The following is a 26,638-nucleotide window of genomic DNA, read 5'->3' as shown; positions in this document are numbered from 1 at the left end:
TCTTCTGATGATACGCTCCTGCTCGTATTTATCTTTGCAGCGTTGCAGATGTTTCTCCCCACGGAGAGATCAAGGCCCAGGGTTCATCTCGGATCCTAACGCAGTTTGGGGCATCGGCTGACCCTCTGGGCTCATCCTTCCCCAAAGGGATTTTTAACCCACTTTCTCCCCATCTTTGCCATTGCTTTATCCCTGACGTATAAATGATGCTTATTTTCTCTTTCCTGCTTGGCACGGGTCTGTCTGTCCCTCTGTCCGGCCGCAAAGCCGGTGAGTGCACGAGTGCAGGTGGGAAGCGTGGGGAAAGTGAGAAAATACAATACGTTTGGGCTTCAAGTGAAACGATGTTAACGAATCAAATTAGTGACTAGCAGAAGACTGATGCAGTAGCGAGGGGGTTTTTTGTTGTTGTTTTAAGGAAATTGGAAATAGGTGCCAGTGTGGATTTCTGCTTTAACTGCGCGCCGGGAACGTCTTGACGCAGAACGGAGCTCGGCAGAAACGGCCTCTGTTCAAGCGCAGAGTGACGGGGTTGGGGGGAAACCGTCAATTTTATTCACAGCAAGTTTGTTTTTACTGGTCTTGTGCTGCTCTATTACTTTTTAACGGTCTGCATTGAAAAGAAATTCTTGTATGCACGCTTGAGAATATGAAAATGCCCGAATGACAGCCTATGATTTACTGGGATTAGAGGATTATGTATGCAGGTGTAGCATGTTTCAGGTTATTAGTAATCCAATCTATTTTTTACGATGTTATGGTGTAATTTTCTGTATAAAACTTCAGTGTAAGTCTTGAGCTGTATCGGAACATAAACTAAAATGTTCCTGACTCTGCCGCTTTCCATGGTCTTTACTTTGATTAATAAATGCAACAAGAGCTATAACATTTTTCAGGAAGAGGCGACGACCATCCTTCAATCAAAACCTGTTCCTCATTTTATTACAGTTTTTCCCGGTAAAATGTAACAAGTGAGAAAGCTGCGGGATACAACTTGGTCGCGGCGGAGCTCGTGCAGCCGAAAGGCTCCGCGGAGGACGAGCGCGTTTGCGCCTCGCTGCCGCCCGCCCGTCTCCGTGGCCCAGCCTGCAGCGAGTCCTTGGAGAGCGTCGGCCACGCGCTGTCCTGGGCGGAAGCGGGAAAGCAGAGGTGGGGATCGAGCTGGCACCCCACTTTTTCAGAGAGCTTTGCTCTTCGTCATTAGATACCTCAGGCAGAAGTATGATTTCTTTTTCTCCCAAATGCACCAGGCGGTTAGTGTTTAGCTATGCTCCGCTCTTCCAGCAAGGGCTTGTGCTGGAGGGGAGTAAACTGCAGCAGCAGCGTTGGACGTTGTACCCAGGGACGGTATTTTGCCACCGCATAGCCTATGATGGGGGCAAACTAAATCCAAGTTCGAGCAGCGGGATGCGGCCCAGTCGCGGAGAGGACGCTAGGCGCCGTAAGGCTCCTGCAGCCCCGCGCGCGTGGCTGAGCGAGGCTTGCTCGGCCCTTCGCAGCCCCTGCGTTAACCAGGCTCGTGCGAAACCTGCTCTGCGTCCCCTCGAGCCTCCGCGGGAGGCTCTGCGTCCTGCTGCGCTATCCGCGGCGGGGAAATAATGCACGAGCCTGCCAGGTTGTTCTGTTTTATTTCTGAATTATTCTTTACATTGTACAATATATAAAAATACAGAGTACCCCCAAAAAAAAATTCACAGTGTCTAAAGGCAGTGATTACAGTCTAGGTCACCTTTATACTAAAGTACCATCAAGGTCAATTGCATAGGAAGGGTGATGTGCCTTCACGATGGAGTCCAACGCTGCTCTCCAGGTTTTGCTGTTTGGGGGCGAGCGTTGTGGGTTCTGGCAATAATTCCCCATCTATCCAAGATCCAGTTTGCATCTGTCACTCTCCCACCTCCATGACAAACTCAGTCACGCCATTTCCATTTTATCTAGTGTCCTTCCTCCCGAGCGTTTCCTCTGTGGGAACGGTCCTAACTAACTCGGTCGGGTTGAAGTATGCGCACTTCGGGATGTCGTCTGAGGAGGCGTGTGGGGATGCAAACCGCACTATCATGCAGCTGGCTGCTTTTACATTGGTTTGACAGTTTGGTACTAAAACCGTTTTACTTCTGTTATTAATGGCCTGTGCGCACTGACCTCCGCTCGACTCGCTGGCACGCGCATCGCAGCGCTCCGGCTCGCAGAGCTTTCAGTGCTGCAAGTGGAGCGTTTACATTATTCGCGATCAGACTCGTTTAAATAAAAGGAAAAAAAAAATCACATTGGGAATTCCAGAAAGCCAAACGCTGCTCGTGTATCACTGAACCTTCTCTAATAGCGGGGGCAGATTTGCAGAGGCTGGAGGCAGAAGAGAAGAAACCAGGTTCAGGAGACAAACTTGTGTTGAAGAACATTGAACACTCGTATTTGTGGCTATCAAAATAGCTGTTTTTGCTCCTCTAGCCTGGACAACTATAGAACTAAAAATTTCCCACGGGTCCACATGAGGAATTTGCAGGCAGATTGGCCGAGACTGGCCAACAACCCCCCCCCCCCCCCCCAGGTCCTACCAAGACCTGTGCTCTAAAGACATTTTTGTCCTGGTTTAAAGGCTCTAGAGGTCGGACAACATCAAAAACTATAGATTTGCTCACCTACCCCAAGGCTGCTCCTGAAGTATCTTTCTAACAGGCTTAAGGGGGAGATGCCGCTGTACGAGCCTGAGCCTTGGGCAGAAGGGCAGTAAATGACCCTTTTTTAAAAAAATAAAATCCCGCAAACCAAATTTCCTGGGTGTTCCTTCGTTCCACCAGACAAGTCCAAGGGGAGGCAGTGCCTTGCGTACGGGCTAACTCACGGTGCGACGGGGCACGAGCCGTGTGTGGAGCCTCAGCCACGACCGCTGGAGCCCCGGGGCGCCGACGCTCGCGGCCTGCTGGGCCCGCGGGGTGCAGGGCTGCTCGTCCCCACCGCTGCGCTAAAGCCTCCTTGGGGCCGGCAGGGCAAGGCTTAGGATGCCCAATAATAACTCAGAAAGCAACTGCCAAATTCTTCAATGTGCAAGTAGAAGATGACTTTTTTTTTTTTTTCCAGTTCTAGCAGATGATATGTTTTGCTCTAATGGTACAACATTTGTTACGCCTACTTGCTATTTTATTTGCACACTTACTCCCTATTTATAATTATATAAAAAAAAATAAAGCGCTACACTTGAGAGACTCAGGAGGCTTATTCAGAAAATATAAGCAGCAGCAAGAATCTTTTTCTTAACCAGAATGATTTAGAGGTGAATCAGCATTTCTAACTAGAAAAATCAGTTTTCTTTTCAATTAAAAAAATATTTTGCATTTAGCTCAGAAATGGGTTTTGTCAAAACTAATGGAAAGGATACCAGATTTTTTCACTTTTTTTTTTTTTATTTAGTTTGTCTCTGTGGGATTTGAATACTAGCACTATCTTTCTTATTCTGCTTCCTCTGCAGGCATTTTGCGTGTGTGTGTGTGCGCGCGTGCACTCATACATACATACATGTGCATGTATGTATGTGTATGTATTTATATATATATAATGTATGTATTATAAATAAATACAGCATCTATCCACTGATAGATGTATACCCGATCAAAAGAAAGAGTAAGTTGTTACACAAATGCTACATTTACATTTATATACACAGATCTATAAATATACATATATGTGTGTGTGCATGTGTGTATATATGAATATATAGGTAGATAGATATAGATACACACACACACACGCAAACATACATATATATCTGTGTATATATAGATAAAAGCTCTCCTGCACACTTCATTTGGTACAAAGAATAAATCAGTCTCAGTGGACAGCAATTTCCTCTTCAGGTGGCCTTAGCATCAGATTGACACTGGAGGTGTCACGCTGTCTGCACCAGACGTGGCCTCCATCCCTCCTCGCTGCTGCTTTAACAACCGTAGCTCGGTTTCTCAAAGCAAGGCACTGCGAGCAGCGGCGGTAACGCGCCGCGCACGCGGCTCCTGCCCCATCTGCACGTCCCACGCGGTTCGGGGCGGCCTGGCTCGCACGGCCGAGCACAGCTGTAGAGCAACAGCCCCTCTCGGCCCGCCGGTGGTTTTGCACGTGGTGGGTCTGGCGTGGGGCAATCGCAGCCCGCAGCCGGGACAACTCGGCCGTACCTGCACTCTCGCGGGAGAGTGATGCGGCCGCTGGCGTGGGAAAAGACACCAAATGGCCCTAATTATGGATGTTGCTGCTAAATATTTGGCCATAAGACTCCTGTCATCTGGGACAGGGTGTACGCCCGACTCCTAGCCAAAGGTTTGTGTCGAACGAATGCCCCGAGGCCAACAGAGCAATGACCAGTGCTCTCCCTCACCTTCTTAGAAGTGAAAGAAAAATATATACACATACATACATACATATATATGTGTGTGTGTGTGTGTGTGTGTGTGTGTGTGTGTGTGTGTGTGTATATATATATATGTATATATATGTATGTATATATTTAGTGAGGTAATTCTTTTGGAAAGTAACACTTCAGAACTAAATGCATTTCCAGTGTACTTTAAGATGATACTAGGAATGATAGGCAATTTCAGCAAGTTTAGCATCGAACTGCAGGAGCTGTTCAGTCATCTACTGCAGACATTACAGACCTGAGGATCAAGCCACTGACCTGCCTGGACCACGAGAGCGTCACTGCATGTGGTGTCGCTGACCTGCCACATATTAGAGAGTCCATTAAAACAATAATAATAAAAAAAAGACAACCCTCACATTGTATTAATCTTGGTCTCAAAGAACTGCACTCCTGCACTCTCATCGAACATTAACTGAGTATTGAGAGTCCTGATTTATCTCTTTTTTTCTCTCTCTCTCTCTCCCCCTCTTGGGTTCTACTTTCTGCTCAAATGGAGTTTGCCGACCCCGTGATTGCCAGTTACAGGGAAAAGCGCTGACTCCGCTTGGCTGGCTGCTTGGCAGGAATGCCTTGCTGAAACCACAGCCACACGCAGCACCTGCCCGCCGGGGGCCTACAGCATGTGCCCCTCTCGAACACGATGGCAGCAATGACCTATATTGGCGAGTCGCACATTTAAATAATTCCAGCTGCTATGTGGACTTTTTCTTTGTAAAAAAAGAAAAAAATTAGCAGTTTAAATCACATCATTATTCAGAGAGGCTGAAAATGGAAAAATGTTTAAGGACCGCCCCCCCCCCCCAGAAAAAAAAAGGAAAAAAGGAAAAACAGAAAATGAAAATAATTGTGCGGTTTGCCTCACTGCTCGCCGCCCCCAGCCCGCCCCACAGCTGCAGCCTGCCACACGCACGGTAACCGCAGCCCGGGTCGGCAGCCGGGAATCCCCTGCAAGGGCAGCTCAGAGACGGCTTTAATTTCACAGTGACTGGAGCGATCTCACAAGCCAACATTATCTTCTGACTCACCCAAATAATTAAAGCTGGGAAATCCCAGGTACGCTAACTTAATCCCAGCCTCGGGGCCTGCTTCGGCTCCTGGAGAAACCAGCGCCGAAGCAGGACCAGCCGGCTAAATTAGAAGAGCAGCTGCTGGAAATGCCGGGCACCACGGAGCCTAAGGCATCCTTGGGGCAGTGCTAACGACCACGCTTCGTTCCAAACACCCCTGCAGCCTTCAATCACTGCAAACTGAAGTCTATACGTCAAACTGAAGTCTATACGTTAACTAATTTAAAAATGGGAGGTTACTTTAGTCTTGCCTTCTGGCCAAACACCCACACCATAGGCTTGGAGAGCCATACTGGCTTTTCCTTCCCAGGAAAAGCACCACGCTCGTCACGAGCGCAGAGTCGTTCTTCAGCTCCGACCGCCCCTACGTGGAAGAGCTGAGCACAGAGCCCCGGCTCGACCTCCAGCCAAGCAACTGCAAAGTAACAGCACTGAGAAACCAGCAGAGTGTTGATGTACAGGGAAAAAAAAAAAAAAAACCTCAAATAAAACGAATAATATAAATGGAACCGCTTGGAACACGTCCAAGTCTCTGACCAAGCATAGGCATGGCAATTGCTCGAGTAAAAGATGCAGACAACAAATCCAAGTTCGGGACCACTTGGAGCTCATGCACGTTTCGGGGTGTACTTTTATCTCATGCTCAGTATTGTGACAGTCTAAAATTCTTAGCATCAGGAGTTCATTATAAATATTTAGAAACACTGAATGATAACAGTGGTGAACTTGCTCACGTTGCTAACACACTGGATGTAATTGTACATTAAGCACCAGCAATAAGTTTCCTTTTTGCCAAACAAGTATGTCAGACAAACATCTGGTTGTAGACAACATGGCTTCTGCATCAAACTAACACAGTTCTTATAGACACAGTCACACACATACACAAAGTTACATTTCAAGGCTGGATATACTGTTTAATAATGCCACTGCCCCAATCTACTTCAATAGCTGCAGCAGCATTTGTTTGTTGGGTTGTTTTTGTTCGGCAAAATTAAAGAAATATTGGCAAACAACACACATTACTCAGCTGTGTTATTATTTCATAGCCCACTGACTGGAAGATGCTATAAGAATGTGCAGCAGACTTTCTGGGTCATGTCAGACTATGGAAACATTCCTTACAAAAATACTCTCCCCCTGCAAAGTCAGAATTACTCACTCTCTGAAAATATATGAACAAAAAATCAACAGTGAAACAAGAGTAAAAATAAGCCCAAAGCATGGTGACTTCCCACAAGAAGAGCACGGCCTCTGAAATCGTCTTTCCTGGCAGACACAGTTGCGATCAAAGCTGGAAGAAAAAGAGTTAACACTGTCTCAGAAAAAAAAAAAGAAGGAAAGTAAGGAAAAAAAAAAAAAAAGCCCATGGCTCTTGTCCGGCAATCATCACGTATTTTTTTCCAGTGAAATAAACATCTTTTTTTCTTTGTTAGGCACTCCAAGCTCATGGCACTGATGTTATTCCAACATTCACTTAGCTCAACTTCTCACTGCCTGCATAATTTTCTTTTAATTAAGACTGGAAACATTCTGAAAAGCTTCTTTGGGTAATGCACTTTGTGTGTTGTTTTTCCATCAGCTGGATTGCATATTACCAAAGAAGGCTGTGGAGAGAATTTCCTATAGTAAGAAAAGATTCTGTTGAAGATACAGGGAACACTGCCCTAGAAAGTCACTTTTTTTGTTTTTTCAGAAACATTTAAAAAAAACCCGCAAAAATAATAAAAGCAAAAGAAAAAGAAACCATTCTTCAAGTTGTTGGCATGGTGGAGTCCCACTCAGGCTGTCTCGTGAGCTATGTGTCACCCAGGGCACCACTGCTACCCCGTCCCAAGAAGGATGCGCGTCACCAGACAGACACTGCTTGCTCCAAGAAGCCACCTCTTGTGATTCTTAGAGCGCACCTGTACTAGCTGTGTTCTGCTGCATGGTGAACACTGAGCACAGCACACAGTCAGCTCCTTGACAGTGTTGGCTTTGGACAGAAATGCCGATCTTCCAGCCATAAAACAGTTGCAGTAGTAAGAGCCATCTCCAGCCAAATATCCACAAAAGCTCTGCAGAATGGTCCACTTGCTTTTTGTCCTTGTAAGGAGATGTGCTGTTTACAAGTAATACAATTAACCAAAGGAAAAGAAAAAAAGAAGACCCTACTGTACAATATTTACATCTAGAGATGCGGCCAATATTTGGTCCATAAAATCAATTTAAAAAAATTTCATACAGGAAGTGATCCAGTCCTATAGGGTCTGCCCAGCATCAGCTGTTGGTAAAGGTCCTTCCAGGGGAGGCCTCAGGCCTGTAGTCATATTTATTCAGTGTACTGGGGTAATAGGTTGTCGTGTACACGTTGGTTTGCTGCAATGGGTAGAAGTTGGTCCTGTCATCTGGTATCAAGTTGTTCTTGTTAAGTGTCTGTAAAAGAGAAGAGGAAATGATGGACATGGAAATGGTGTGTCAGAATTATTCTTCTCTACCTGCAGATACCTCCCTCTCACCTGCCTTCTCCAGCATGGTCTCTGTTGCGGCCACCACCACCTTCCCTCCGGCTGGGAGAGTAAGATGGTATATCGCAATCTCTATGGGGGCTAGTCTGTGGGGGGACCCACAGCTCCTGCCAGGTCTCCTTTGGTGGATCTCTGCTCAACTATTATTAGGGCTAGAATCCAGGGTCTTCTCCAGAGACCTGGAGTCTCCTAGTAGATGGCATGTTGACTGATCATCAAAACCATGCTGGGCCTCCACAAAACTTGGTGATTAATGCTAGTGCTCAATCTAATCTCTTCCAAAACGTTCTCAACATAGCCTGCAGCTCCCTCTCAAACCAGTTGCCAAGTGGCAGCTTTTTCTCTTTGGAAGAGCAGGTGTGCATTTACCTGATCTCCATCTCCATTGGTAGATATCCAGGTTTGGACCCCCCGATATTAAGTGTGTCACTTCTGTAAGCTACAGTATAAGTAACAAATCATGGTCACTTTTGGAAAAACTAAAATGACTTAAAAAATTAACAACCATGTAACAAGTGTTGTCAACAACAACATAAAAACGAGAACCACAAATGTCCCTTTTACCATTATAATTTAGAAATAAGTGTTCCTCTCCCTCCCTTCTCCCCCCTTCTGTGTTATGCAAGAATGAACTATTATTCTTCCCACCAGCAAAAATTACTATTATTCTTCCCTCCCGCCTTGGGATTAAAACCCATTGCTATGTCAGCCATTACCTATGCACAAGAATAAATCCTGATTTGGAGGATGCAATAATTGTATGAAACTTTATCCTTCATCTTCCTAGTCAGCTGATTTGAATGAATTTGGCTGCAATTTTTGAGGAACATTTATCACAGTTCTTTTTTTTTCAAATAACCCTTGGCTGAAATGACTTAGATGTGCTTCTGGCCTAAATCACCCCTATGCACCCTTTGAGGGGTTGTGATGCTGCAGGGCAGAGAAGTCAGGCCTTTGATGTGAGCATCAACACGAGGCATGTTACTGCAGAAGCCTAATGACAGTTGCACAGCACATTTCCAAAGAGGGTATGAGTGTCTCTCCTGTCTGGAGCAGAGAGATGGAGGGGTCTAGAGTGGTAACAAGTCCTAGGACCTAATGGTTGTTCTGCTACTACTCGATGCTTCTGGGGAAAGCTTTTCACCTTAGTTTCCCTTTGAGACAAGCAGCTCATACCCTATCCAGCTGAGGGCAAGATGGAAATGAATTAACTAATGTTCAAAACCATCAAATACCCAACTCCATTAGCTTTACTCACAGAGGAGCCATAGCTCACCTGGGCAAGCAGTTTCCTATGCTCTTCAAGTGAAAAAAGCAAATCACAAAGGGTCAGATTCAGCTCATCTCACTTCAGCCACCTAAACTTCAGGCTCCATCGGTAATCCAGGGAGAAGCCTCCTTCCCATGTGAAGGCAGGTGTGGATGAAAACTGCCTTCTGGGAGAGCCCCTGTCCCCGCTGTAGTCTGGGAGCAGCAAGGCAACTAGCTGGCAGTGAGAGTCCAACTTTTAGAAGGCTACAGGTAGGTCTTGTCCTGTGCAAATAAGTATGGCACAACTGGGGCTTAGCCACACGCCAACTGTTATTGCTTAAATGACCAGAGCTACGGCTAAGACCACAGGCAGTACCTTTATGTTCCAATTTCATTTTAATCGAGCAATCTTACTGCATGGGGAAGGGGAGAGGAGGAAGAAGAAAAGAAAACACTTTCTTTTGTTAGCAGACCCACAATTACAGCTACCTTGGGAACTGTGACTCCCGGTTTCATGCGAGGTGCTAAAAGGAAAGCCTTTCCTCTGGCAAAAGTAACCTGGAAAAAATAGAGCTTCCCAATTGCAAATTGTGAAAAGGAAAATGCTTTAGAGAAAATTATTAAACAAATCAATAGACTTGGACTGTTTTTCTAACCAGGGATGCAGGAGCTAAGATATAATGATCACTGGAATTGCTATACCTGAGTAACTTTTTGGACAACAGACAACACCTGAAACATCTCATACATGATACCAGGAGGAGAACCGTCTGGTCTGACTGGGCTCTCTCCCTGCCTGGACTCTATAAGATAAGCTCACAGCACATCAGTTGCAGGAGCTGAAGAGAGAATTTGTATAGGCGTGCTCAAAATGACAAATACTTCCACAGTAAGAGAATTTGCGCCCTTTGAAATGAAAGGAAGAAATAAAAAGAAATGTCATACTTTGCTCTTAGCCACCCAAAGAAATACTAAGATAGCATAGGCAATAGTCTGCTACTTTGTACTTGAGGCTGGGAAACAAAGGAGTCAGGTTCAGCTCTCTGCTGCTTGCTATGCTTCCTTGGGAAATTCAATTAACTTCTCTGTGCTTCAGTATCTTCTGACCCAGCTTGGTAAAAATGCTTGAGATCCCCTGGTATAAAACACTTTGCTATGCATTACAACGGAGCATTTGGGGGGAACGGTTCTCTGGCAAACACACACATCTGCTCACACCAGGTGGACATGACGACTGCTCATTCCTTATTAGAGTCCCTAGCTCTGGTGCCTACCACGGGCAGCGCAGTCCCCCCAGCCACGGACCTCCGCAGTGGGAGGAGGAGGCTGATTCCCCACCGCCCCTCTCCCCAGGCTCTTGGCCCGTACCAGGGCAGCGAACACCACCGTCACACCTGCACTGGCATACAGGGGAAAGCCACTGCCGACCTGAGGAGAGAAACTGCTGCAGCAAGGCAGTGAGGAGCAGGTTTCGTGTGAGCAAGCACTCAAAGGACACCCACGGGAAAGATGCTCAGCAAAAACTGCAGGATAAGAGCAGCCCATGAAAGATGTTTTGGCGAAGGGGCCCAGCATCCAGGGCTTGTCTGGGTCATTCTTTGAGACAGTTAAGATTAAAGACATGCCAAAGTTAAAACCTCTGATATTTTATAACGTTGACAGTCCTGGTCTGGGATGGCTCAGGATCATCTTGATCTGAGGATGAAAATCTCAGGACACTGCTCTTTTGTTTTTCAGCTGGAAAAGCTGCACGAGTTTCAACATATCCCACAGTGTTTAAAACTAGCTCCTTACAGAAGACTTAGCATTTAATTAACAAGATTTTCATTCTGTTTTCCTCTCTCTTGTCTTACTTTCATATAACATTTAATTAGGAAAAAAAACCCACAACTGTTCCTTTGCTCTCTTTGGTTCTCATGGAGGGCTTTATATCTTAGGGAAATACCTTATGAAAGTGGTTTAACGGAATTTATAATGTAATTAGCTGCAAAGAATTTGTCTCCAGAAACACTGAGATGGCAGTACCGTCCTAAATCAGCATGATCAATGCGCACTGCCTTAACATTTCCCCACACAAACTTATTGTCTGACTCATTTTAATAAATACATGATTAGGTTCTCTGGCACTGGAAATATTGGTTGGCATTTTGCAAGAAGGAAAACCATGCAGCAGTGAATTGTAGAGCTATATACACACACACACTCACACATGCACAGCGCAAGAAGAGGACCGCAGTTAAATCTCTCAGTGTGGGCTCTCTTCTATTTTATTCAGAGTTTAAGCCTTTGCTCTCTTTTGGCTATTCCTCAATGTGACGGTACACAGAGATGGTCAAGGACATTCCCTTTGGAAGATACTGTCCCTACACTGTATGTGTTACATGGTCAAGGTCAGAGCCTCCCAAAGCACCAGAGGTTCTGTAGGGACAAAAAAAGCCCGAACGACTCACAGACATTTCAACCAATATTTATCAGTCTCAACAAGAAAGATCAAGAGTTGTCACCACCTCACAGCTACAATCAATCACAAAAACAGCCAAAGAACAGACTCCTGCTCACTGGCCAATCCCTAGGAGCATCTTCCCAACATCACTATGGTCAAGAAATGGTTGCTGAAGACAATTTTCAATAAATCCTCTTAGAAGGACCAATCCCTTGGTGTTTTAGTAGGGACTTATTCATAGCTGTAGTAACTAAGCTGTCTAGAGTACAGTGAGTGCTAGAGCTGAGTCTGTCCTCAATGTGGGTTTCAGAGGTTAAAGAGAGGCTTTGCTGGTTGAGCCCCACAGCACCATCATCTGGCTCCAGACCTTCCTGATGACATTTTTCCTGAAACTCAACCTGCTTTTTATTTTCCCCCTCTTACTTCCAGCCTCCTCCCACATCGAACACTAATGCCTCCTCTTGCTGAGATGTACAACCCCCGGCATTTGTGGCTGAGCAAGTGGAATCAGGCTACCCCAAAAGCCAGCTCAACCTGTACTGCTGAAACATCACGTGATGCAAAATCTCTGTGCCACAAATGGCAGGATACCTGTAGGATGTGCTGAGAAAAACATGACCCATTCAAACAGTGCCAAGAACCTTGATGTGCATCAATCAAAAATATTTTTACCAGCTTCCTCCCATCGTGTATGAGCCATGCCATCCTGGTACAGTTGATATCATTTATTTTTTTCCGGTCTACTCATTATTCAAATACTCATTTTGGTCTTATTACTGGCATATGACTAATACGCAAAAAGACTGGGTTCCAGGTATGCTGCTCTGTCAAACAGGGATGTTTTCAGACAATGAAGGATGAATATGGCTTTAAGAAAATGTGAAATAGCAGCACCTTTTTTTCACTATCCGTCTCAACTAATCCAAAGGTACAATCTTGTTGCCAGTGAATTCTATGTTTGTAACAAGTACAACAGAATATTGAGTATTTCAGCAACTGTAATATAAAAACAATTAGTTATCACTATTACTATTTTATTAGCAGTTAATTAGAACTGAAACAGTCTAGGAAAGTATACCAATATTTCATCTTGTGTGCTGCTCTAATCTCCGATATTCATATAGGAGGCAAAATACTGACATACACACACAGCCTGTTCCTTCCAAGGTAAAGCCAAGTGCCCGCTGTGTTAAACATGATTGCACTGTGCCATATTCATATATTAAATTTTTATCAGCTTTTACTATTGATATTTTCAGTCAGATTCAGATTTCCCATTTGTTGCTTTTTCTCCAGCAATGCCTTGCCACTACTGCTCCAAGTTCTGCCTTTGCTCCAGATCATTAAGTCATAATCCACTGACCTACTTGCTTACATTCTCCCAGATGTATCAAAACATTTTCATGCTTAACAGTATGGGAGTTCCAGTACTATTCCTGTCCTACAGCTGCATGCTCAAGCTGTATAAACAGTTCTGACTCACATAAACAGCTCAAATGTTTCAATTTTCAATAAACAATCATCAAAATTGCAAAACTTGATTTAAAAATGAACATTTCCCCTCCAAATTAAAAAGGACTTCTATATCCTTTCTGGTAAGCAAAAATGAAAAGGATGGTTCTAAAAGCATTTTCATTCGCAGTAAGATTTTCCTCCTGTACACATACCACCAATACCAAAAAGGGGCTATAAAGTAGGGGTAATTGCAACAGAATGAACTACAGTGACAGGATTTCCTTGATCTCATCACGCAGAGCTAGGTATGCTCTTAGCGCTCCAGATTTTCTTTTCTATTTTGGGGGCTTTCCGGGGAGAGTCAGGAGTTTCTTGAGGTTTGTAAGCTAATCTTCGCCAGCTACACAGCATCAGAGTCCCAGTGAAATCAATGGAGCAAAAGCAATTTCCAGCAGCCTAACAATTTGCCCACTATTTGTCTGTCACCAGGTGTTATTTCAGTTCTTTCACCTTCCACCCACAACACTTTTCTCCTTACAAATATAAAAAGAAAGAAAAAAAGTTGGGTGACTTTTCTGGGTGGCTTCAAACCACCGGGTCTAGCACTTATGGTTCAATAATCATCACTTCGCCCTCTGCATCAGCTGAACAACACAGCACAAGGCATCTTTCCAACAGCCATTCTTTGGCAAAGATGTGCTATGTGTGTCAGGACTGGGTGCTTGGAAGCTTCCATGTTGCAAATTTTCTGTAATGTTGAACCCACCGTTGTATTACAGGGAAAAACCTTTCCCTCCTCATAAAGTGAGCAGAGGCACTAAGGAAGCAAGGGCAGTCACTCCAGTAAATGTTAACCTGGGTCATCCACTGTGGACACAGGCAAAGGTCTAAAATTAGGGTTCGGGTGCCGGATAGCAAGCTAGTACTCAAACCACTCCTCTTAGCAATACGCAGATCAAGCTGATGTGCTTGGAAACCTGCATCCGGCCTCTGCAGAAATCAATGACAAAAGCCCCACAGAGTTCAGCTGCACAGCTAGCCCTAAAAGAAATAGTGTTTCCAATTTTCCTTGGAACAGTATCCAACAGACATCCTGTAGTAATAGAGTTAGATGGCCATTACTCTCCCTTCTCTCCCACAAGAAGGGAGGGATAAGAGAATTGTGCAATGATATAGCGAATCCAAGATCCATCTTGTAGCTTCTTCTGTGTAGCTTGTAAGTTGTATATGTTCTCTGCAGCAAAATTAGATTGGGCAAAATGCCATTTCAATGCAGATCGGCTGTTTTATGGAGCTAGCTCTGCCTCCTTGTAAAAGGATGTTACCCTTCAAGTTCTAGGAACATTAGCCAAATCAATTTGGGTTGTGGAAATACATTAAGAAGCACTTCCCACAGCTTGTACTTCTCTGGAAGTACCAAGGTAGAGATCTCAGAATTATAATTAAGCAGTAAATTTAGAAATAATTAGCGTAATAACTGCATTTCTACAAAATAAACCATACAACTAAAATCATCTCTTTTGGCAATAACTGACATCAGGAAAATAAATGACGTCTGGCCCACCCACGGGCTCCCTTTCCTCCGATCAACCGGATGCCACTACACTGCTGTGCTTCTCAAGCCATGCATCACAAACAACCCTGGAAATATGGAAAGCTGCCAAGTATTTACTGCAAGCTGTAAGTGATTTTTAAGACTTCAGTAAATCCTTCAGGTTTTTCTTAAAAATTTGCTTAGTGTCTGATGCTACACAAGCTGTCTCATCGATGCTTTTACAAAGGCTGGTGAGCTCTGCCCACACCGAACTGAAAGGTAGCACTGCCCAGGATTTATGTATTAAGTCATTCCACTGAATTCACTAAGGTTGTTTGCAGCATTTACACTGATATTTAGATGTACAGATGACAAACTTTTGGTTTTCCCACTTGAAAAGAGATACAAAAGAAAAAAAAGCCACTGTGAGACTAAACTAACGATTGTACGTTCCTTTTGGATGGAAGCTTACCGTATTTTTTTAGACTGGAAGTTCTTTGTTCACTGTTATTGGTAAATAAATTAAACAGTATCTTTGTATTTAGCACCCCCCAGATGACAGCAGCATTTGTAGATGTGCTCAGGTTGACAATGGAACTGACATTCAGTTATGAGAAAATGAATAACTTCAGTTTTCTATGGTTGTTTGAAAATAGCTATTTTATCCTTATGCTTGGGAGGGAGTGCAGTTATATTACTGCCATCTTAAACTTACCAACCCCCCCAGGGTTGGCGACGTAAAGGACTATAATCAGAAAGATGCTTTGGCACATCTCTGCCTTCAAGCACATGGGTAAGACGCCAAGACAAACTGTAAATAACAATAAGGCAAACTGAAGTGAGGTCCTGCTTAGAGCTAGATCCAGGTTTAAGTACTTTTCTGAACTGGGAACTGATGGCCAAGGAGTCAGTGGAAGTCTGCCCGCTCTCAAGTGCAGGTACACAGCCCAGAAGTGTGTGTCGAGCCCTGGCTTGCCAGGAATTTGGTGGTAGCAACACCCATGATATTGTGTCCAGACAAGAAAGAGAGTTCAGGGCTGCCCTAAGCTGCTACCCAATATAGCTGCAGGCTACATGTGTTGTAGCTGCATATAACAATACATAGCTATATGTATAGCATACAATATATAACAATATATATACATATATAACAATATAATACAGCAGTGTATAGCTGTAGGCTACATTGAGCAGTACTAGCTACACTAGACATGATCTCAGCTATATGGGAAGGTATAAACTGTCTCCTCACTGCCCTGCTACGACGCTTCAGTGTATGTCCTTCCTCCCCCCTTCCTGGGCCACTCTGGCATGCAGCAATGGTACTGCAGAGGCAGATCAGCTGAGATACAACACCCGTCACTGCGCATGCTCCAGCACCCAAACTAACTCACCGGAGGTATATTAATTATCTTCTAAAACTAAGCTAAAGAGTTCACTTGGGTGCAGAAGACCATCTATACCAACTGCGGTGGGGGCCTCGGCTGATGCATGTGAACTAGGAAGGCCCTGGCGACAGCCTGCAGGTCTGTCCGGAGAAGGTAGCTTTCACCGCCTCGTCGCACCTATACTGGAGCAAACATTCCTGAGTTGTCAGATTGCCTCAGAGCTGCTTATTCTAGGGAATTACAATTGTAAGTCATGTAGAGTGGTGCCAGCCCACAGCACTACATTTAGACTCAGAATTGCAAAGGTGTAACTGCAGTGATGCAAAAAAAAAAAAAAAAAAAAAAAAAAGGCAGTAAAAATAGAAATAAAAGTAGAGACAGGGCCTAATTTGCCATCTGTTAACTCAATTCAGTCTCTTATAGTCTTACAGCTTTCCAAGCATCTCTCACCCACTAAATAGCTGCTTTTTGATTATGTTCCTCAAGATCGCTGTGTTTTCTCGCTATGCTGCAGCTCACCTTGTTATTTCTTCTCTGTATTTATAACCTCTCCAGGTCATTTTCCACTATTTCTATACCAATGACTGTTTTTTGACACATCTCTCCATTTAATATCTTCTGCTAGTTTAATTAACACACTGATTGCACCTATTCCGAGGTTGTTAATGAAAATATTAAATAAAGCAAAAGCTCGCGTTGCTGCTTGCAGTGCCCCAAACACCTTGCCCCATAGCCCTGCACATTCCCGTTAACGATTACCTGATGCTTACAGTCCATTAGCCATTGCTTCACTCTCGGCAGCACCTTTCTTGTCCAAGCCAATTTGTACTTACATGTCACAAGATTATTTAGGACACCGGTACCGTAATGTTCTTTAAGTGTACGGACCAGCGAAGCTCCATTTTAACCAACTGAGAATCTACCCTTGTGCAGCTCATTATCTTCATCCACTAATGCTGAAACAGTGCAAAGTGATCACATTTGATTTCTTCCTTCTCAGCCCAAGGGTCCCAGCTCAGCTGTCCGTTCCACCCAAGCTCCTTTCATCTCATCAGTGTGTGATTGTGTCGCCTCTCAAATATTCATTCAGATCTGCCTGCACAAGAACACGGACACAGACTGGTTTCAATGAGTTCCCACTGCTGTAACTGAAACCACAACTGGGTCAACCCCACTTGTTTCTCCTGGTTTCATTCTTTACTATGGCCCTGACTCTGCCAAGCTTTTAAGACAGCTAGGATTCAATACCCCACCGGTATGCTTTGCTCAATGGGGAAGTCCAGAAGGATTTTATCAGTTGGGGTCCTGAGTACTTACAGGTATTTTCTCATAGGCCCGAATCCAACTGGCCTTTCCCATGTGAAGTTACTGGAGCTACTTGTGTGATTTTAGTGCATTGGAGTTGGTAGCTTAATAGTGACTCAATTAGCTGGGAAGAAATTGGCCTTCTTTCATACGAATGCTTTTGAATTACCTTTGCATTTCATGGCATTGGGGGTTTGCCCAATTTCCGTGATACTCATAGAGATAATTGGGGTTGTTCATTAGCTGATTCTCACAGACTCTGGGATACAGTCCATCTAGACTCGTTCATCTGTGGATTTTTAGTTTTTTTTTTTTCCTTCATTCACATGCTTTGTGCCAAATCTCAGGACAACATTAAACCTGAATTAATGAGGATTCCCCTTGCCTACAGGGGAATGCAGGCAGAGCCACTCCTGCCTTCGCCAAACCTACTTTGCATATATAAAGGGCGCAGTGGTGGAAAAGTGGTGACTGATGTAGTGTTGCTGCAGTTGTGCCATGGAAGCAGCCAGAATATCTCCAGCAGCCCTGACAACCCTCTCCGTTGCTCTTCAGGATGATGCTTGTGGTCCCAGCACAGGGAAAACCAGCTGGGGTATTTGAACAGTCCTCCCTTGGAGCTGCCAAACAAGTTCTCGAGATTGAGCTCTAGCTCTGAAAACTGACAGAGCTATCTGTATTTCATAGGTATTCAACTGCTTTTCTTTACGATTCTACTAAAAATCCATCATTCGCTAGTGGAGCTACTCTACGGGAATAGCGCTGCAGCTCGCCTCCATGTGTGTCACAAAGTTTATATCTTTTCTGGTACACATTGCTTGTCCATATTGCTCAGCTCCCTGCCCTCATGGCTCCCTTTAAACTCTTCTGCAATCCCATAATTAGTTTCTCCTGCCTGTCTTGGAGGCATTGAGGATTTCCCAGCTTGACTTTGGCACATACCACTGCCAGTCAGAGCTTCGCAGAGACATGAAGGGAACAACTACTTCGAGCACCTGAGCCAAGCAAGAACCAAGTTAACTTTTAGCAAATGGGGTCAGGGTATATCTGAACTATTCCCATTCTGACCAGTAGAGGGAAGTCACGTAAACATACGACAGCACAGAGCGATTTTATTATTCCCAGTCCTGCAATTCTTCCTTTAATTCTCCTTTTTACAGCACATCAGAGGATGGACAGCAAATAAATATCAACGCCAGAGAAATTAAGGGAAGCAAAGATTGCAAGAAAAAAGTAATATGAATTACAAGACCAATTATGATAGCTGGAAAAATTAGATGAACTTTTGAGCACACCTGTCTTTCAGGTCTGAAATAGTAGCTCACATGGTCTAAAGCCTGCCAACTTTTTTTTTTCCAACTATATTCATTGATCTAATAAAAACAAAGAAAAAATCTTGTCTACCTGCAAACCTGTTTTACTTGTGTCCACCAATCATCACAGCTACAAATAAGGCTAACACAGCTAACAAACTAAGGTTCACTCCAGCATCTGTGATGACAAGCCTAGACTGTGAGAGGTAGAGCACGCTGCCATAGCCCTGATGTGACTGTAGAGGAGATACACCTGGTCATACACAGTTGTGTATGTGTCGGAGTCATCAGAAAAGACCATGGCAGGAGGAATACGTAGCATCTACCTCCACTGTGACTTAAAACTTCTCAAGCTAGTTTAAAGAGGAAAACTAAATGTTAATCCCCAAGACTGGGCTCTCTCAAAATGCAAAGGAAAGAGGAATAATGTGGATTCCTACTGCAGACTGAGCAGCAACAGCACTGCAAAGTAACGAAGGGCTTGCACGAAGATTGCAGGGAGGAGGAACCAAATTCGACTGAAGGAACATTGCAAGCAGCTGCCTAGCATCCCAGAGGGAGCATTTCCCTTAACCCAAGCAACGAAACAGTCACACCCTCACGAGCAATTTCCCCCTGCTCTTAGATAATGCATCTATAAAATGGAGATATCTGTGACAGGCACCCGGCAGCCTGCTGAGCGCTGCTGCCACGGCGCAAGGACACTTCCAAGAGCTGCACATCACTCCACGGGCATCATCATCATCACAGGACAACCACACCTCCAGGCATGCTTGACTGCTCAATTTGACTCGACCCAATGATACAAAGGGGAGAAAAGGACACTAATAGATTTTGACTGAGGCGCACCACTTAATCCTTTTTCCCCATCAGTAAGCTCTCTTGCCTTCCCTTCCTAGCAGGCATTATGTAAATTGAGAGTCCCCTGAAGTGATATTTGCAACTGCAGGATCACACAAGAAAGGGCACAATGCTCCTTTGCCAATACAACCCCCTGCCCCTACCATTCTTTTTCAAATAATACTATACTCATGGTAAGTACTAAAAATATGTACTCTGCCATTCAAGCAGTTTATGTTCTTAAATGCCACTTTGTTCAGGGGAAATAGTCTTTGTTAAACATGAACTTCACTGGGAACAAAATTTATATTTCAATCTCATTTACGATATATATATACACACACATATTACATTTTTTTTCTCAGCTGATCACATCAGCTAAATCTCTCTGTAAAATGCCATGCAGCTAAAGCAAATGCTTATGGAAGACTGTTGATGACTTATTGACTATGTTGAGTGTCATCAACTGCTGGCTTTTGTCTAAACTTTACAGCCACTTCCCTGGGCTTGAATAGATGCACAGGGTCACAGAACCCATCTATGCTATTTCTTTTTCTTCAGAAAAGAACAAAGCTTCTATCACAACGATATCAGTGTATGGGCTCTGATGGCTACGAACAAACGGGTTGGCCAATTTTAGTTGAAATAGCAACATGCCAAATTCAGCAATAGGACACCGAAGCCCTAAGTTTTCCAAGGAAGAGAGAAACAAACATCCTCAGAGCCTGAGGCTGACTTAGACAAACATTTCTCCAGGGGGCTTGACGGCAGCTAAACCTCACTTAAACTTGAACCACTGGCTGTCTCCCTGCTGTAAAAAGCTGTGATTTTCAGTGGCAATGAAAATGACCATAGCCAAGGGAAAGGAAAACCATACAGGGATCCATTTCCTCATACCTTGAGCTTCACTACTCATTATAATGTTGGAAGCCATACCAAAGATCTGGGCTATTGTTTTATTCAGAAGGATTATTCTTCCAAACGCAAAATTGTTTTTGTTTCATAGCCCTCCACATTGATATTTTATTTCCATGAACTATTTGGGATTCCTAATGAAATGTGGATCACAGTGCCTGGACTCCTTTGCAGGGGTTATTTGATTTTCAACAGCATTTTTCTCATTTTATTGAAAAAAATTCTTTGTAACTTTTTATTTGTACAGACTCCCAAGCAATGGAGTGAGAACTCTTCCCATTTTGTAAAGGCTGCACTTACATTTGTTGCAGAATTTTGGGCAGGTATAGGACCCAAAGTCCCATCAAGCTAACTTGTATTGTTCTGGTGCCCTCCTAGGAACCTGAAGTACCAGGTGACACACTAAACATTTAGTTTCCTGCTTTATTTTCCAAAGCCCACTACCTCAATCAGTTTTCAACTCATCTTCCCCCACATAAATTTGCTCCTTGACATAAATGACTATTATTTTGCTTGAGTACAACCTCAGTGCTGGGCCCTTAGTTTCCGTGGCCCTTACCGCAATGATGTCTAGAATACAGGCAGTGCTCCAGTGTTTCCCCAGCTTATTCCAGATATCAGAACAAAAAGAGTTTGACTGTGTGACTCTTGACTAAAGCAGTGCTGAAGGAAGGAAGGGCAGAGGAAGGTCTGTCCAACACAACCGAGAAGCAAATCTGCAGAACCATCACCACGACTGACCTTGCAAACTTACATTTCTCACCGATCACATCTGGCCTGATCCAAAGGCCATCGGCCTTTGGATTTGGACCAATGTGCAGATGCCTTTGCCTGTCCACATCCCGTGTAGAGTGAAAAGTTGGCTCTCTTTATTAGCAGAGGATTTAGCAATAGGAAGAAGTTCAGTCCAAATCCTTTCTCCATGTGTGGCTGTTCCTAGAGTTTCTCATTCACAAGGGCTCAGCCCTGACCCAACATCCTCCTGCTTTTAGTGCAGGATCATCTGGCTTTCCATCTAGTATGATGTTAATAAGTAACTCATATCAGTAAGTCACTGAGTAGCTGAAGCAACATGTTAGAAAACAGGTTCTCCTCTCTGCTTTGATAGTCAGTTATTAACTAATCGATGCGGCAGTACTGGGGAGGTTGTAGGTGGTTCTGTAACCCATCATGCCAAAATGCAAAGAGTAGATAATTTTTATTTCATTATGCTCTTGTTCTGCACAGTCTTCAATATTGTCAGAGTGCTGTATGAACTTTAACCAATTAATGAAACATGAACTGCTTATTAGGTGACCCAAAGGTCTCTCCCCTGCAATCTGTGAATAACAAATCAAAATCAACATGCTGCTGGTAAATGCATATGTATGAAATCTTTTAAGACATCATGGCTAAAATAGCTAATAATAAACCTCTCAGCATCTCCGAGAAAGCAAAACAGGAAGGGAAAAGAAGCCAGGAGAAATAAAGTATTCTTCTGCAAAACACTGCCTAGGCAAGTTAGCATCAACTTAATGATCAATAGGTCACCATTATATACAATATTTACATTTGATCTGCATTAATTCATTGCTGTGCTTGAATGTCCAACAAGGCTCATCCCAGCTAGCACTTCCTTCATTAAAATCTGTGTAAAATTCACCTTGATATCTAAGTTTGCAATCGGTGCTGTACATTTGAATGTAACATTGCCAAACCTTCTACTGCGTTCACCTGCTGGTTGGAGAGCAGAGATATTTCAAGATGAAAACCAAATAAAGATGGTTGCAGGAGGCTTAGTATTATCAAAGAATGGAAAATAATAGACTAATGCATATGCTAAGCCTTCTGCTACCATCATATCACTATGCATTATTATTTTCTGTAACTGAAAAGTAGTCTACACATCATATATTTGCTTAATCTTGGGTTATTAACTCTTTCACTCAAACACACACTGATTCTTTCGCTTTCCTTACCTAAAAAATATTTGGGGGAGTTTTCTTGGCATCTTCTGCGTAGAAGCTTGCTTGGTTTTAAAATCTGGAATTTCAGGTATTTGTACCTTCTTTCATATGCATACGTTTGAAATTCAGATGGGCCCATATCCAAACTCAGTCTAACTCTCATTTTCCAGGAGGAGAATTTTAGCTCCTTCACCATTTGAATGTTAATTGTGTAGCATCACAATAAAACCACACACACTCTTCGAAGGCAGGAAAAATTCCCTCCTGACCCTTACAAAAATCTGCCAGTTATTCCTAAATACAAAGCTAGCTAATAACAACTTTTGTAAGTAATTACATAGCACAGAGCACAGACAACCTCCCTCTTACTGCACTAACACTCTGTTCTTCAAGGGAACACTGAGGAGTGAAAAAACTGTTATTAAATGAAACATTTTCAGGCAAGAGTTTATGAAAGGAGGGACACTAAAGAAGAGGAATGTAAGAAAACATTCAACAGGGATAGGGGAAAAGGGCTTCACTCGATAAACAGATTTTACCCTTTCTGTAAGTGTATTTGCCTCATTCATCACTTTCTGTGAGAGAGTATCACTTCAAGGTCTTCTTAACAGAGTAGTCCCTTGCTCCTAAACATTTAGTTTTGCTCTGTCCAATGACTGCAGATTTATGAACTCGAACTGTTTCACTTCCTAACGTTCTATAAATACGTCCCATCTGGTCTATCTCTCCTTGTGTCCAAGTCCCCTCTCCCCCCAGCCTACCTTGTGCAGTCCCAGTTAGCTAATGCTTTCCTTTAAATAAACTAGACTTTTCAAAACTTGATCTAATGCCTAGGCTCTTTATGCCTCTCAGAAGAAGTCTCTAACAGCTGCTTACTGTCACTACACACTACATCAAGTATTCAGAAATGGATCTATCAAAGAGGTCAACTCCCTCCTGATACTACATTAACTAATCTGCTGCCATTTTAATCTTTGTTTGGCTTTCTTACTACTTCTACTCCACTGCACTGCTTTGCCTAGACACACTGCATTTCATAATCCGTTCAGCCAATTGATCAAGATTATTCTGGAAACATCTTTCTAAATTTTAACTATTCTTCCCATTTTAGATCATCTGATCATGTACGGAAGCATAGTATAAATCATGAAAAAAAAGCTGATTCGGAGTGCTTTTGCCCATAGAAATAATTTCTATCTTTTCTTCACTGTTTGCTAAGTGAGAAACATGAGGATAGTCTTGCACACCTTTGTTCCTCCAAGTCTCACCTGAGTCTTCCTATTGACAACTCTTCATGTAACTGAAAGGATTACTCTCATAGCTTGAAGCTTCTAGGATCAGCTCCCAATTCCTTACGTGTCTTACTAAATTACTACCTAGCCCATGTATGCAGAATGTGTAGAATAATGCATTCTGTGAAACTTTGTTAAAAGCTTCTGAAGACCCCAATACATCTGCTGCTTCCCTTCTATATGGATCAATGTTTATTTAATTTAGAAAAGGAATCCAATTTGCTTGACATGATTTACTTTCCACAAATCCACGCTGACTTGCATTATGATGCTGCATCCTTATTAAACTGTATGCAACTGGAGCCTTACACTGTCAGGAAATGTATTTTTGAGACTGCATTTATAGACAGTGGGATCCTCTGAGGGGCTGCAATACCCAACACAAGGAATTTGGCACATACTTATTGCCAAACTAGTCTGCTATTTTCCATTTTCCTTTAAAATATCAGAAAAATGTTGACTCTTTTCAAAAAATATAATGTAAGCTCTTTGTTCTGATGCATATTTACATTGCAATCACTGCCATGTATCAGGAGTCTTCTTGAGCCCAGCATTATAAAGTCTCTATGCAGAAACTGTCCCCAGGACCCATGGACTTTAGTCTATGGTAATGGCCCCACAGTTGATCTTTATGTAGGATCTCAGTCAGAATTCCAGCCAGACCAGCAGAAACACACAACCAAAATGTCAACAGCAGAGAGCTATAGGAAGGAGCAAGCAGCTGCTGGCTTTCCTTCTGTTTTGTGTTCATGTCCCAGACAACGCTGCGCACTGCTCCAGCGACCTTAGGCACGCTGTTCCTCCCGGGGTGACGGAAAGCTCTTCCGTCCATCACGCTGCTCAGCCCTCTGATCTCACACCTCACCTGCAGACCAAGGTTCAAACACAGGGAGGTGCCGCTCTTTCAGCGTATTGCCTTTTGCACCCTTAGTCATACCTTCTCTGGATAACAGCCGATGTTCTCTTTAGCAGGCAGACATGTCAAGAGAGTGTGTTACCTCCACACTCATGTCTTCCTAATTTTTCCCCAATTTTGCTGCTGCCATTGAATTTTGTACAGCTGCCTGGAGGATATGTTCTGTCCGGTACTGGCAGAGGAGGCAGAACCCTTTTTCCTTCCCTATTCTATCCAATTTTGCAGTTCCCAAAGTATTTCCAGAATCTCATTCTACCAATCAGCATTTTCCCAGCTATTTGTTCAAGTTTCCATTTTTATTCTTCCTCCCCTCCGTTTCCTCTTACCAAGCACTAACAATGCACTGAGCTGAGCTCTTAGTGAGTTCCTAGAGGACAATTTGTGAATGTATAATGGTAGTAACGGGCTGGAGTATGCTGGTATGTATTTGCCACACGGCCATTTATCAGGGCTGTGAAACAGAACAAAATCCCATTGCAATACGGGACTTTTTAACCCCTTTGTGACAGTACTGCTACATGCACTTTCAGCACCACCAAAGTCCCACTTCAGTCCCACATTAACGCTAACAGCTGGGCACAGAAACACAAGCCTACCCAGTTCAAACCATGACATAAATATGGAAGAGTTCAGGTAGTATCAAGCTTTTTGTGGCATTTCCCATCGAGCATCCTACCTTGAACTCCATGGGGGTGTACTTCTCGTTCTTGGGGGTGGTGTTGCCTTTGTAATGGAGGTGGTTGGGAGTGGTTGGGTGGATAACAGTTGACTCCTGGGACTGCCTCTGGCAGCGCTGGCAGTACACGTAAATCACAAATGTTAAGAGGCTAGAGCCAAAGAAACAGGAGACCCCGGTGGCAATCAGATGGATGAGACTAAAACCTGCAAGAGAAATGACAAGTGATGCTATTTTTAAAGAACAGTCTCTTTCCCTCTCCCAGTAAGACCACAGGTGCAAATCCGAGCTATGACATCTTGGGATCAACATTAATAAGCTGTTGAAGCCAGAGTCTTACGTTCTAACATAAACTGACATAATCTCCCCGCAAATCGCTCTCCCCACTGCAGCTCTGCCTTGTGCATTTAACAGGTTCACGCATTGTTTTCTCAAAGCTCCCTCCCTGTCTCTCCTCTCTCCCCACCATTGATATTGAAACTAAACATTATGTTAAGCTGACAGCTAAAGAAATGAGCCGTACAAACAATACACATTAATAGATTCCAAAGCATGTGCGTGTCATGGAAATAAGGGGATAAAAGCAGTGTTTCTCTAAAGGGGAGGAAAAGAAGGGAAAGCCCTTTTTGCTGGCTGCCCCAAAAGCCTATGGGACTGTGGGAGTCAGGGGAGATGCACATTCCTCCCTGGCGTAATCCAAGTGTGCTCAGCATCCTTGCTTATTCATAGCAGTGTATTGCCTTGGCCACCTCTGCACTACCTTCTGGGGTATATACCACTAACAGCAAAACAGGGGTCCTCAGGGGAACAAGAAAGATGAGGTGGAATAAGTAAAGGGGCAAACTGCTTGAAAAATCTCTTCTGTGGTTGTATTTCACAAACTGCACAGATAGGCACGCAAGGCAGGTGCTAGTAGGGTAGCTACAGTGCGAAGATTTCAAAAAGTAAAGCTCCTGGACTATAAAAGCCTCCTACAGAGATCCGTACCCTCCAAGCACAGCAGTAACCCTTGGGAGGAGGTGTGCATCCCATGTGCTGGGAGTATTTAACTCACAACTCTGCCTGGCAGGGGAGGAGAAAGTCATATAACTCTCCGCATTCCTCCCTCACCCTAGAAAGTCCCAAACCCCATGATAAACCCACCAGCCTACAGATCTCTACCATCAACAGAACAAGGAGTGGGACCTTTACAGCCACCAAGTTTGAGCAATAATCAGAAGCAGTCTTGGGTGGCCTCAGTTTGTGACCCTGCTGCCATTTGCTGAGGGGTTCACAGGGAGAGAATCAGTGATGACGACCCCAAGCGCGAGTGACTTTGCTCTGCCATATAATCTTTCGAGCAGGAACGACAGGGGTCCCAGCGCCCCAGGGCAGCTGTC

The 26,638-nt window shown here is 43.8% G+C and overlaps 1 protein-coding gene across 1 annotated transcript in view; it reads right to left on the bottom strand.

Moving 5' to 3' along the window:
• Positions 1-5,312: 5,312 nt before the first annotated feature.
• SEMA5B (semaphorin 5B) overlaps positions 5,313-26,638 on the bottom strand; it is a 270,689-nt gene continuing 249,363 nt past the window's right edge. Inside the window, exons 22-23 of the mRNA XM_062578940.1 lie at positions 25,260-25,465; positions 5,313-7,893 (exon numbers count right to left, since the gene is read on the bottom strand). Of these exons, the coding sequence (XP_062434924.1) occupies positions 7,738-7,893; positions 25,260-25,465 (362 nt within the window). The 3' untranslated portion in view covers positions 5,313-7,737. The remainder of the gene's footprint in view (positions 7,894-25,259; positions 25,466-26,638) is intronic.

The sequence above is a fragment of the Rhea pennata genome, chromosome 6 (genome assembly GCF_028389875.1).
Source record: "Rhea pennata isolate bPtePen1 chromosome 6, bPtePen1.pri, whole genome shotgun sequence".
NCBI lineage: Eukaryota > Metazoa > Chordata > Aves > Rheiformes > Rheidae > Rhea > Rhea pennata.
This window is presented reverse-complemented; position numbering and strand designations above follow the sequence as displayed.